This window comes from Aythya ferina (assembly GCF_964211825.1).
Source record: "Aythya ferina genome assembly, chromosome: 6".
Lineage (NCBI taxonomy): Eukaryota > Metazoa > Chordata > Aves > Anseriformes > Anatidae > Aythya > Aythya ferina.
Window position 1 is genome coordinate 26,111,035 of NC_140303.1, and position 14,048 is coordinate 26,125,082.

The 14,048-nt window shown below is 41.6% G+C and overlaps 1 protein-coding gene across 3 annotated transcripts in view; it reads right to left on the reverse strand.

The window, feature by feature from the left end:
• Positions 1 to 14,048, reverse strand: part of KALRN (kalirin RhoGEF kinase) — a 496,625-nt gene that overhangs the window by 127,987 nt on the left and 354,590 nt on the right. For all 3 annotated transcript variants that reach the window (XM_084524614.1, XM_084524615.1, XM_084524616.1), the window contains 8 exons: positions 12,774 to 12,843; positions 10,989 to 11,078; positions 7,922 to 8,014; positions 6,418 to 6,529; positions 4,955 to 5,145; positions 4,426 to 4,527; positions 3,605 to 3,747; positions 2,176 to 2,278 (listed from right to left, as the gene is read on the reverse strand). In XM_084524614.1, coding sequence (XP_084380740.1) covers positions 2,176 to 2,278; positions 3,605 to 3,747; positions 4,426 to 4,527; positions 4,955 to 5,145; positions 6,418 to 6,529; positions 7,922 to 8,014; positions 10,989 to 11,078; positions 12,774 to 12,843 — 904 coding nt within the window. The remainder of the gene's footprint in view (positions 1 to 2,175; positions 2,279 to 3,604; positions 3,748 to 4,425; positions 4,528 to 4,954; positions 5,146 to 6,417; positions 6,530 to 7,921; positions 8,015 to 10,988; positions 11,079 to 12,773; positions 12,844 to 14,048) is intronic.

Here is a 14,048-nt window from a genome sequence, read left to right on the forward strand (position 1 = left end):
AATGTCACCACTAGGAGTTCTGTGCTCCTTGCACAGCTTCGGGATCCGCTAACACAGAGTTCCCTCTTAGCAGATGCCAGTCTGTGCTCAGGGCCTTGCACAGCAAGCAGTGGAAAAGCCTGCACCTGTGCTGAGACTGAACACAGGTGGGCCTGCAAGGGGAAGTAAGACAACTCAGCTCCAGCTGTCATTAACTGGGGTAACATTGTGTAGAAAAAAAAAGAGAACCATAAAACTATGTGGGGAGTTCACTTGCCTTGCAGCGAAGACATGGAAATGGAGTACTTTGGGGGCTAAATTTTCCACAGTTCGCTGGCACTAGCATCAGTGACAAAAAGGAAAGTGCTTTAGCAGGAATTGCCTCTCTATCTCAGGATGGATGCTACACCAGTTGCTCAGACTCAACAAAGCACATACATTTAAGCTTTAACAGTAAACTGGAATTTGTTTCTATCCAGTAAATGTATATATACAGTTGCATGACCACAAATAGCTTTAAATCAGCAAGTGAACCTATCTATCTTTAAAAAGTAACATGGCCCAACCCTAGAACTGATTTAGCCTGTCATCAGTGGTAACAAATTTTTGCCTGTGTGATTTGGTGCTCAGTTTATCCCACATGCATTTACCTTTCAGTTCAGACAAGATCTGTAGGCAGAAATGCCTACAACTCTTTCCAGCCTTGTATCCTTAAACCAGCTGTTGCAATGATGTGCTGTCTTTCAAGGCACAGCCCAACATCTCTGGCGCTGCTGGCCCTATAGATCTTATATGCAGCTACAGCAGTGTGGGGTGTCTTACCAGAGCTTGCCTGTCTGCCCTAATTCATGCAACTGAGTCAATGGGTGCAGGGCAAAACAGCAAAGCTTATGTGAATGACTAAAATTAAGCATGAGCTCAAGTATTCTACTGAGCTAGGGCCTTTGTCAGGAATGATAAATGCGAAAAACATGGAAAAGCACGGTGATTCCACATGGATTAAAGACATAAGAAAGTAATTCTTTCACATCATGCAAAGTATTTGCATATATTACAGTGGCCTTTGGAGTAATACTTTTCTAAGGCACATTCTTAGTTAAATAAAAAATAATAATAATAAAAACAACAACATGGGAACATGCTTTTAAGATAAATATAATAGGTGGTCTTCCAAAGGTAATTTGCAATTAACTCAATTAATTCCTATTTCTGAGTCCAGCTTTCAAAAGCTTTCAAAAAATACCTTCTGCACTACACTGCATTTGTGAACCTTATGACCATAAACATGAATTCTGAGTTTATGAAGATACCTTCCTACTCTGTGCAAAGAGCAACATAATTAGAGCCCTGACACAGAGATAAATTCAGAATGATTCTGCAGAATTCATCCCTTTGCAAGCTAAACAGTTTCAAAACAACACATGAAGAGAATATGGATATTCTCGTGTTGGATATGACAAACCTCATCAGCTTAGCTGAAGTAAATTCTCACTAACAGCCCATTTACTCCTACCACCAACTGCTGAAGACAGCAGTTGAAGGTATCAGGGTGACAAATTCAAGTCAGGCATCCTCGTGGAGCTGAGAATCTGGACTCAGATTGTCTGACAAACAAACCGTCGAGTACATACGTGCCGACAGCATGCAGCAATCCAACAGAACGTAGCGTGTCTTGGGGCCATCCATATGCTCCACCATATGTCCACGAGGCGTAGGGTCCAGAATCACAGTCTCTGGAAAGGGTAGGTCTCCCAGGCTCTCAAGATACCAGCCAGGATCCCAGTTTTGCTCTATTAATTGGTGTATAAGCACCTGTATTCCCTCCAGCAAACTAGTGATTTTAGCTCAAAGGGTAAATGTGGAACGCAACCAACTGTTCACTGATTCAGAAGCTGGCTCCCAAAAGGCAGGTTTTACTAGGGAAAGAAAAGGTTGCTCTGGGCTGTTTCTTCAGAGCCAATTCAAACTCTATGTACTAACTACAAAGAAGCTGCAGCAAAAGATGTTACCATGTAAAACAGTGGTACTGATGAGCATCCAGAAACAGGCTGGATTTAACAGCCTAGCAAAAGGGAATACAAGTTTTGACTCAGTAGAAGTCAGGTTGCTGTGTTATGTCTTTTCTATTCTGCTTTTCACTTACATTTTTTTTCTGGGGCCAATTAGCTGCAGTGTATTTTCACATTTCAGTCCTACCTTATCACTGTCCACTGTATTCTGTGATGTCCTGGATGCAATGGAAATGGTGTCTGGTTGACTGCTGCCGTCTCCTTGGCTGTCTGCATCATCTACTCCATCTCTGCAAAAGACATAAGAGGAAAACAACCATGCTTACTTAATGCACCACCTTGGAATGTGCACAACTTTATAGGTGGATTTGAGAAGTGCCGAATCAGCGTGCCAGGGCTGGCTTTACACTAAAATTACCTCACTGATACAGCCTATGTTGTTGTGTAGCTTGAAATTTAAAATGATGTAACCCTCAGCCATCAGGTTGGGATTAGCACATAATCACCACGTTTGTTGCTGGAAACAGGATGGCTGTTGCCTGCGTATTTACAGCACAGAAAGCTCTGGTGTTCAGAAATAGCTCTGTAATGAGGGTGTCAGGCAGAAATTTTCCTTAAATTAGATTTCTGCCTTAACCAAAACCATTCAGCCCTGGCTACACGTGGCACAGAAGGAAAGGACATTTCTCTTGTCTCACAGGAACCACACTTTCAGGAATTTAATATTAAGCAATAAAATGATATCCAAACAAATATGAATAATGACAGTGTATTGCTCTCTGAGACTACCTCTATGAATCTGCCAGCAGAGGGTATTTTCTCCCTTTTGCAGTTCTCCTAAATTTTTATCGGTCTTTCAAAATATTTCAATAATACAAAATACAATAAATTATAACATAAACAACAACACTGCGCTAGAAAGCTCTTAGATTGGCACATGTCCCCAGGAAGAAAGCTCTGGATCTCTGCCTTGCTTCTAGATGACTAGCTTACTCACTCTTTGGATACCTCTATAAAACAGCCTGTATTATGAGACTGGATACATGATAATATTTGATGAGGAAGGGGAGATGCTCAAACTGCAAGTGGCTTTTGGGAATGTCAGCCTGTCAATGAAAGAATAATCAGTTTTATATAATTTCTATTTAATCCAGAATTGAAAGAGGTTGAACAAAAAAAAAAATATTATTTTCTAGGATGAAATGAATTTGATGATGAAACACAGATTCTTCATCCTAGTAATATACTGTAATGACCAGCTATGACTTTCATTGTCAAACAATTCAAAATGCCAAACAGGAAAAAAAATAAAAATCTGTTAATACTCAATTAAATAGGTAATTTCTCCTTTGGGAAAGAAACATAACCTTGGACTCTGAAGAATTTTTACTGTTCATTTTTCTCCAATACTTCAGAGTAGTAAAATTAAAGACCTTTGCATGAATATAATAGAAAAGTTACTTTTGCCAAAACAACATAAAATGCACGATGATGAAAACTGCTTTCAACTATAGTAAGAAAAGCAAGTGAATCCAGTAAAGAGTCCACAGACACTACACTGCTGTTGGCTGATAAACCTCTAATGATTTCATGTTGTATGCAATGACTGAGGTTACCTTCTACTGTTGTTTCGCTGCTTTGCTGGTGTCTTGGGGAGCTGAATTGGCTCTTTCAGAGCTCCTTTCAGATGGATAATCCTTTCTTGAATGACTTCCCGGATGTTTTTGATCCATTCTTGTTTTGTTTCAATACTGGACGCCTGAAGTTCCACAAGGCAGAAAGACAGACACTCTATCACATTCCCAGCGTATCACCTTCTATGTAGAAGAATCGTGGTTGGCTGATAAAAATGCATGATTAACCGCTTCTCCTCTCTGATGTATTGTTCTAGCTGCTGGATACCTGGTAACCCCAACTGAGGGTATTTTACCAGACCTACTTGGCAAGCAACAGCAAAGCAGCTAAGCTCTGGATAAATATAGTTAATGCTAGCAATACAGTGTGCTCTGTGGAGAGGAAATAGGTTATCAGTGCACAGTGGGATTTCCTCAGACTAAATAACTACCAAAAAAATTCTTCATTTGAAAATCACTTGACAGAAATGGCTGTCAGCTCTGGAGGGCTGAGGAAAATGTTGACTGTCAACAAACCCAGTGGCATAGGACTAAGGGAATTACACCTCCCAGAAAACACCCCAAGATGTGTCCTGTGTTAGTGTGCAGCTGCTTAGTCGAGATTGCAAGAGATGCGATTTCAGCAAGGCTTGACTCAGACTGTGGCCTTGGATCCGAATTGCTCCTGACGCAGGCATGACCCCACCGACAGATATGGAAGCCATGTGAGTATGAGAGTGGAAGAAACTGACCTTCCATTTAGGGCTCTTGAGGCCTCAACTAGCAGCTCTAAAGGCAAAGGAAATAAACAAAAAAAGACTTACTTTCAGCACTGTTTTATTGTCTGAGGATGGTGTTCGTCCAGACCACAAAGCAAATTTACAGGGGTCTCCTTCCACATGTTCAGTCACTCCCAGTTCTGAGGTCTAGTGTGGTGGAAAGACGGTAAGAGATTTCATATAAATGAAGCCTCATGAATCCAGACAACTTTACAATTTTAGGGAGAATCAGAGGAGGCAGGGAATGAGATCTTGGGAATTGAGATATGGGAATGAGATCTTGTCTCTGTTTTACTACACACAGGTAAAAGACAGAAAACCATCAGGGTATGTCAAGAAAGAGTGAATAGTTTAAGTGGTCCTCCTTGCACTTCCCACCCACCCATCACATCTCACTCTCTTAAACCTCCCCAGACTCACTGTGAGTTTGGCTTCCCACAGGGCCCAGAGCCAGCCCCTCCAGGTGGCATGAGCATCTCCAACCCAAGACAGGGAAGTACAAGCCATCCCCCAAACTCTACTTCTACCTACAAGAAATGCAACACCCAGAATATTTCTTTGCAGCCACACCTACCAGTAGCTTGTTCTTGTAAACATATTTTGTATGTCCTGAAGAATCTTTGATCTCTTTGCTAAACACCAAAGAGATTTCAAAGAGAAACAAATGCCTCTCACGGCCTTTCCGAATTAAAGACTTGGGATCCCACACTTGGAAGGAATCCTGAAGGATCAGCTCTCCCTGGACGTCCAGGTTCTCATCAAACCCTAAACAGAGCACACAAAACACATCGGCTAGTACTTGTTCTTGGGGGCAGAAATGCCCAGAAGCAACAGAGCTAGGAGGATTTGGAATAAAAGGGTCTTTCTGTTTTTTATGCATATTCTGAAAGAACATTAATGGGCATTTACTGTCCTGGTGAAAATATTTTTTTTTTTGGTCTACTGCCAAATCATAATTATTTCATCAGAGCCAAATGTCTTATGTGCTAAATGAGACTTCAGCTAAGAATAGTAGTAATTACTTAAAGATAAATTATAATATTTATCTTTAAAGCTTTCAGTGGTGGTTACTGTACACAGAACTGCAACGCAAGGAATCTTATGTGTGTCACCACAACTTCAGAGGAATCTAAGATGCTGTGGCTAGAAGTACTCTGTCATACCATGATGCCCTCAAGCATGCTAACCCAACCTCCAAGAGTCCGTCTGAGCCCAAAGCAGTGTGCTGGGGGAGCTACATGTATAAGAGCAAATCAGTAGGCTGTCTGAAACATGCCCTCCAGAAGTAGTTCTTCATCTTCCAAGCTGCATGTTAAAAACCTTCATATCTAAGGATTGCAGGATACCCTCCACATAACTTGGAGGCCTGATGGAAAAGGGAGTCCTGGGGACAGTTCACAGGTGTGGGCTGGGTACAAGGTGCCCTTCTCGCTGCTATCTCAGCAGCCCATGGGACACACTTCTCTCCAATGAAAACATTTTCTATAAATTTGGAATATATATTTTTGTACTTTTTTGTGATTCTTTTTTTTTCCCTTTGGGCTGATTATACATATACTAATATTTTGAAACACAAACTGTTTTGACTCAGAAAAACAGAACTTTTTCTTTTGAAATGTTGAGATGTTTAGATGTTAGAAATATTTTCATCCAATAATTATTACACCTGTGAGCAGCTAAACTGATACTGTTTCAGAAGGTATTTTTGTTTCAGTACGTAGGAAAATCTTCAGCATATATATATTGCATATGTTTACATATACATTCAGATGTATATATACATATATAAATATATATATACATAACATACACATATACTACATATGTAAATATTTTATACATAAATGTAAACAAAACTCCAAAACTTCCTAGCCAGTCTCCAAGACTTTTGAAGAAATTTCAGAAGGAGCTGGGAATGTCCTGAAAGTGATAGCCAGCCAACAGCACTGCAACAGCCAACCTGTGTTAACCTTCTAAACAAGTTGCAAGAAGGCTCAATTCACACCCAAGTCCTTTCCTTTCCCCATCCACCCATACCTTCCAGCATGCTGACATGCATTGCATCGTTGGCCTTCTTGGGGACACTGAGCATCACTTCCAGACCATCTTTGAGCTCCCCTTTGCCTTCCTCACAGCAGGTTAGCAGTTCCTAAGAAGCAATGCAGAACACCTGTAAGCAAACTCTGACCATGCTGTCTCTATCTCATGTTGTGTTTCTTGGTATGTAGAGTGCAAAGTTGGGACCATGTCACTAACAGTGACAGGAAAAAGCTGAATTTCATCAAAACTCACTGTGGATGCTCAAAAATATTGGGTATCATATGGGAAGGACTATAAACCAAGATGAGTCAAGGTGCTATTGAATGAGACTGCACTCAGAGGGTTTCTGAGGTTTTATGCCCATGTTTTAGCTACCATGTTTCCCCAGCTGGGGAGCAGGATCCCAGCCTGCTCCAGCAGCATGTCTGTGGCAGGTCTGGCAGGGCGCTGTGCCCAGGGCAGGCAGGTCCCTTCTAGAAAGAGTCATCTTAGAAGGAACCCAAAGGGTGACAACTGAAGGATTGTTTTAGCCATCCCAGTAGCTTTGGTTTGCGCAGTGCAGACTTGTTGTCCCACAGCACTCACAAGACTGTAAGCACATTGTTTCAGTAAACTGGTACAAAGCACAAATTTGTTGAAACACTGATTGTACCCAGTAAGTACCTTGGTAGTACAGCACACCACTCCATTTGTACGCAGGAAACATGCATCGAAAGAGACGCAAATATCATCTATGGTCCTAGCTTGTCAAGGTCAGAACCTGTCTCTTCCATTATCCCTAAGATATTTTTTTCTTTGCTTTTCTAGTTTAGAACTGAACAACAGCTGGTTAAGTTATATCTAAAATTCAGCTATTGACAAGATTTGGCAAAAAACTATAACCAATTTACAAGAAACCAATCAAAAGTTTTTGTTGTTGTCGTTATTTTTAAATGGAAAATGTTAGTGCTTCATTTTTAAGTCTGTTTTGTATATGAAGGTTTTCCCTGTATTTCAAACACAAAAGTGTCCGTCCCCAAACAGAATCTAACAGGAGTCTCGGTAAAGAATTATTTTCCAAAGTTCACGACTGCTGTCATTGAAGCCCTTAATTAAAATATTACTTCACAAATGCTATAGCAAGAAGAAAAGGAAACTTAAACCATTCTGCCATCCTTTCAATTTCCCTTTCCCAGTTCTTGCTCTTCAGGATTAAATCCAGGTTGTACACCCACAACCAGCTGGAGCAAGCCATCACTTGTTTGCTGTTTGCTGTTTTTTTTTTTTTTTTTTTCCTTTCTTTTTTTTTACTCCTTTCTGTGAGTATTTTCCTTTAAAATATGCAACCTGATTTCACACTTTGTTGTCATGCTCAGGCCCAGGTAGTAGGAGCAGCAGCTCAGCAGTAGCTGCTTACAGATCACGGACAGCTTGATGAAGCAGCTCCTTTTAGAATAAAAGTTAACTCATTACAACTGTGAACTGCTCTGCGTGAGCTGATTTGGGCAGCTCACTAAGGTACCTTCAGTAGGAGTTGGTATTTTGTGATCCTCTGGACAGGCTTGATTAAATAAGAAGAGATAGAATTCGCCAGACCATGCCTTTGCTGAATTTCCTAGAAGAGATAAAAACAGCAGTCAGTCATGGAAAAGTGTAAACCCCCTGCCAGACGGAACCACCCATAACAAATGTCAGCTCTGTATCTGCATTTCTTTGTTTAGCATTTTAACTCTCTTCAAGTTCACATAAAAATAGTGTGGTTTCAGAGAGGCTGGCAATAAACTGCAGTGTCCCCCTAAGGCCACTCAGACTGCAGGAGCACTGTGCAAGTTGAGCTAAGGCTACACTGAGTAAACTACACAGGCTTTGATTTAAATGTGACTTATCTGTCATGTCAACTGGTTTCTCTTAGCTACGAAGGCTGAAAGCAGAGTTTTAACGTTCAATTAAAATGGAGTGACATTAAATTAAATTGCACAAGTAGGGTGCAATTTAGCTGTCTAAACATAAGCAGCTAGTACCATCTGAGAGCCCTGAGGTAGCTGAAATATCCACATGGGAGCAATGCAGCTGACAGTGCTGACAGACCTGTGCTGTTCTGAGGCAGCAGCTGGGGGCCAGGAGAGAGGCCCTTATGATACCTCTTACAGCACTGAGTGCTTCTGAATGGCAGCCAAATGTCTGGGCTGATCACCGTGACGTGCTCATGAACTTCTGGAGTCATCGCAGATAGGTACTGGGTGAGGTCTGCAAAGGACTCCAGTGGGAGCTCCCGAGAATCCCTGAAGACCCTACTGCACATCGTTAGTCATCTAAAAGATTTGTAATATTTGATCCCTGCTACCCTTCAGGGACAGGTTCTGTGCTGAAGTAGGACAGGCTGGGATTCCTCTGCCTCCGCCAGGCTCTGGGCATGCCTGCCCCCCCTCCTGGCCAGGATATACTCCAGTATGAGGGGAAGAGATAGGAAGGGGGGGAATGGGATTTATCTGAGGCTGGAGGGTAACTTTTAGGCTATAAAGTGAAGAAGTTGCACAAGATGAAGGGGGAAGAGCTGCCAAGAACAGTTTGATTTTCTGCTGAATACTGCTTTTTATTTATTTATTTTAGCTCTAGTGTTTATGCTGAGATGCAAAAATAGCCATTTTTTTCACAAAACGTGCCAACAGATGGTGTTGGTTTTTGTACTAGGCATTTTTTTTCTTTTTCTTTCTGAAATAAATGTCTGTGCCGTGAACAAGACCCAAAAGGAAAGGGACTCTGTGTGGGGCTTAGAAGAGTTTGCATGAAGCTGAGTCACGGCTGGCTCTGTGTTTGGTGGTGTCTGCAGAGCAGACAGCTGGGCTTCAATTAGTAACTGCATGAGACAGCATGGCTTTGGCCACACCTGTGAACTTCCCAAAGCTGGCTAAGGACACTAATTTTTGTAGGATCTAAGTGATTAATTCAGCAGTACTCCTTCCTTCCAGCTCTTTGAGCAGCATGACATGCTCCCAGCAAGATGTGTCCCCCTTGGACACCCCCTTCTCTGCCAGGATGCTCCCTGGTCAGGCTGCATAAAAGCAGAGGAGGTTGGTGGAATAACAGATGTCCCTGCTTTGTAGGAGCCTGCAGCTGGAAAGCAGTAGCACTGCTACATGCAATCAGATAAATGCACTGCTGGAGAGGGACGTTCTCCCTGCAGCTCTTCCCTTTGGTCTCTGAAGTCTCAGAATAAGACAGCAACCTGCTTGACTGTGACTGCCAGGCACAGAGATAACTGAACGAGATTTGAAGCAGCCTAGCCACAGAGCAATATGCTCTCATCTTTGCTCTGGTTCTTGTTTGAAGCAAGCTTAGTTCATGTTATAGCATACAATGGCTCACCATTAGACAGAGCTTAAGTTACTACTTGGGTTGAAAAGCGTCCTAAGGGCTTGGGAGAACTGAAGGTGTGTGAGGCACTGAGCTAGCAGTTGTCTTGCACCCAGCTGAGCTGCAAACAGGATCAACATGTAGTCTTATATGCAACGACAGCAACCCAGGCAAACATAAAAAATATCCTCTACACACGGCAGCAGAGGACCTTACAGATAGACCTGGGATAGACAACATGGAGAACCAGTGCACACCATTCAACAGGCTCAAGCGCCACCTCCTGGAAAATCCATTTCGGTTCAATTCTACTTTCACCATTAGGCAACACGGAAAAAAAACAAAAACAAAAACAAAAAAACTTCATTACTTTTCTTCTGGCTCACATGAGCCCCTTCAGTGTTGAGTTTAACTGATCAGTGGCACAGACAAAACCCAGAGGAACTGATTCATGTCAATTGCCAACCACATCATAGGTTGGATACTGCTGAGTCTTAAGGATTTGTAAAAGGGTTTCTCTTTGGAAAAGAGACATAAAGGGGTATTTATTTATTTATTTATTGGGGGTTGGGGAGGGAGGGTTGCTTTTGGTTTGTGTTTCCTCAGAAAGACAATTACTTAAAGCTATAAGCTAGCAGACAGGCATGGAAAACTGCATGAGGTTCCAAAAATCAGAGGGAGTGCTTAGTATAAAAGTACTGAGAAACATCAATGATTTTTTTCTCAGTCCACAAAACCGTGATGGGAGCCTGCAAATGTTTATAACCGGGTGTATTGCTTGTAAGAGAAACAGTCTAATTGCAGGCAATGGAGTCCCTTACTAGCATGATGAGGCAAATGTTTACTAGGGTGGGTTAGATTTGCAGAACAGGAGGACAGGATCTTGTTTTGGACTTAAGGATTTCAGGTCATAAAATATATTGGGATTTGCTTTTCATTTTACCGCTAAACCCGGAAGCATAGAGTATATCTAAACCAGACCTTCAGAAAGGATTGGGTCTGAAAAATGCACAAAGGTTCCCATGAGAGTGCCTGCCTCCATTAAAAATGACTTGCCACACTGATGAAGATCACACATCACACTACAGCCTATCAGTTTTCACAGCATGTGGTATCTGCAGTGGAATGGAAAACTCAAATGTTAAGGCACAAAAATGAATCTGTTGCTCAGATGTAAAGAGGAGGTGTTTCAGATGCAGCATGTGTGCTGAAGGAAAATGGCAGTGGCTGCTTACATCAAAGAAAGTCCCTGCGTGTTCCAGGATGAGCTGGCTGGAGTCGGGCTTGTTTTTGCAGTAGGTGACATACATCTGAAATTTATCTGCCTGTGAAAACAAACATCAAGGGAAAAGCAAGATAAGCTATTTCTCTGCTCGCACAGTCCCTCATTAGGGCTCACCAGGACAAATACAAGTGACAAACCCCCACCTCTCGAAGCAACGTGAGAAATATGAATTAAGAATGGAAGACTTAGAGGCAGTTCACACCTTACCTGAGCAGTTCTGAGGGGAATGAGGTGCACCATGTAATAGCTATGGGAGGCTTTCTTTAACAAATGTGACAGAGGGAAGGCCTAAAACTTTAATCCAGCTGAAAAACAATTTCTAAGAGCTCTGATGAGGTTACACAGATTGCATCCAAATCCCAATCATGAAGTGTTGGCTCTATCACCTACTTGCAGATAAAGCCAGCATGAGAACTCCTGGCAAGACACTCACCTAGCTGAAAGTGGCTTGAGCCAGCACTTTCGTCTTAAGACTGGCTCCGATTTGTGATGTCTGGCTCAAACTTGCTTTTCCTACCTTGGTTCAGACTTTAATGGCTCAAACTTTATGTTGTGCTAAGAGTGTTTTGCATTTCATTTCCTAATTTATTTAAGAGGAAATTAAAAGCATCTGTGCAGTCCTGTCTTAGAGCAGTTTCATATCACTCAACACTGGTCTCAGAGAGAGAGAGGCAGGCAGAGGAGGATGGCCTCCTTTGATTACTATTGCTTTTTTGATACCATGAATCTAAATAACAGGACCTTGAAATTGGGCAGGCAATTCTGCATATACATCTATAAGCACAGCTCTTGGCAAGTACTGTTGCTGAGGTGATGCGGTACCATGAATATCTTGCACAGAATGATACGTAAATGCATTCATCTTTCATAAATATGTAACCTCTTCCTTGTAAACTACATTTCTGAATCCATTTCATCAGTATTTGTGCCATGTTTTCAAATTAAAAGCCTATTCAAAATCATCCAAACATGCTCATTTTTTTGGTAAGTGAAAAGGTTCCGTAATGACTTCAAAAATACTAATTCACAGTTTTAAAATATCAATAAAACCAGCAGGAAAAACAAAACAAAACAAACAAACAAACAAAAAACAAACATGAAGAAGGTTGAACTGTCTGGTAAATATTTTGAAAAAATAACGTTTTTCATATAGATAAATTACCATAGCCAATTCCTGGAGCCTCCTATTCCCATGAAGACTCTTAGCATCAAGATTTCAAAGTCCTGCTGGAAATTTTCATGGCAGTGGGTAATGGAATGAGAGAGTACAGTGGCTCAGCAATTTGACACTCATTTCTGAAGCAAAATGTTGATAAAAGAAGATGCTCATGCCTTTGTAAAGGCCTCATGCATGACTAAAATTCTCTAAGGAGGGTAGATTATGACTTTAAATGTTTCATCCTTGCAGGGTCCTTTGCAAAGGAATAAATGTCACCTTAAATACAGATTTGGTTTGATAAATTCCTTTTGAACAGGTTCTTGAACCATCAGAGGTAAGTACTGTGTTGGTCAGTGCAGGACAAGGAGTGGTACTCCAGAAGGTTTCATACCGCTCAAGAGAAGAGTTAAGGAAGGGAGCTTCCATCCTGAGAGGGTGATGCTGGAAACAGTCCTCATTACAGATTAACTCTTGATTTCACTTTTCTCCAGGGATGTAACCCCTGCACCAATTCTCAGCTTGTTTCTGTCTGTACTGGAGGAATTAATTTGAATAAATAAAAAGAAGGCTCATTACCCAGGTGACGAAGCAATGGCCCACATCCTCAGGCAGTTGTTCATATTTCTCGAGTTCTTTCAGGAAAATGCTAAAAAAAAAAGAAGACACCGATATAATTAGTTACAGTCAAATACCCAGGAGAAGCAGAATGACCAATGAGCTGATCAGTGTTAATGATCAATAGTTGTAACTTGACTGTGAGGCTAATAAAGTGTGCTGCCAGTGAAGAAACTGTGTCTTTGCAAAGGCATGCTTTGCTATTTGAGTATAAACATGCCCCACTCAACTACAATGAAACAGGTAAGGGTCCAGCGTGTCCGAGAAGACAAAATGATATTCAAGAACCAGACCAAATCTTCAAAAAGATCTTGTGAAGTGGTTCAAAAACAGGAGCCCAAATGTTCCAGCTTCCCATCGTGAATCTCAGCACTCTGAGCAAAGAACAGTTTAAACAAGCATGACACTTTGTGGGTAAGTAGTAAATTCCCCACATAAAGATTTCATAATCAACTTGCTCCCATCACCTTGTACTGTGAGTGACATCTCTGATTTCAGACAGAGCCTTGTACAGTGCCAAGGTGGAAAGAGCAACATGAAACAGAAGTTGCAGAAGGAGAAGCAACTATGTGTGCTGTTTCCTTTGCCCTGAATCAGGTTGGGGGATGCATTAACATCTCTGTCCAAAGCAGAAGATTGTGGAGAGTGCAGGTATGAAGGGGACAATTTATTTTAGTGTTGTTAGAAGCTCTGATGGGAAAAGGATGATGCGCATACAGCGAGCTGGTAAAGGATAGGTCAGAGAAAGGAGAAACCAGCAACAGGGAGCTGTGGGGCATGGCTGAGGGCTGAAGGGGGTGGCAGCTGAGAGTGAGGGAAAGTCAAAAAGAGTAATCAGATGTCATTGGTCAGAGTCACTGAAAGGAAAACAGCATCACAGAGAGGAGAGGGGAAGTGGGAAGGCAACTGGGTGATCATGGCATAGTTAAATGAGGAAGAATATTTGTTGGTATGACTGCACAATTCTTGTGGACTGTAAGTCAATTCATCCATTAATTAAAGGTCTTTTTAATCTAATATGTAGTTTGACTCTACTATTTTGTAATGCTTTGAAGCATGCAAACAGTAGCCTCTCCTGGACCATATTCATGTGCATACAATGGCACATTTACCTGTCTGAAGCACTGAAAGTCTCCCAGAACTTCTACAGAGAACAGTCTTCTGAGCTGTTTTTCAAACTGCCTTGCTTCTGATGTACAACTTGAAGACAGACTTTGAAATTCAAACTGAACTTGT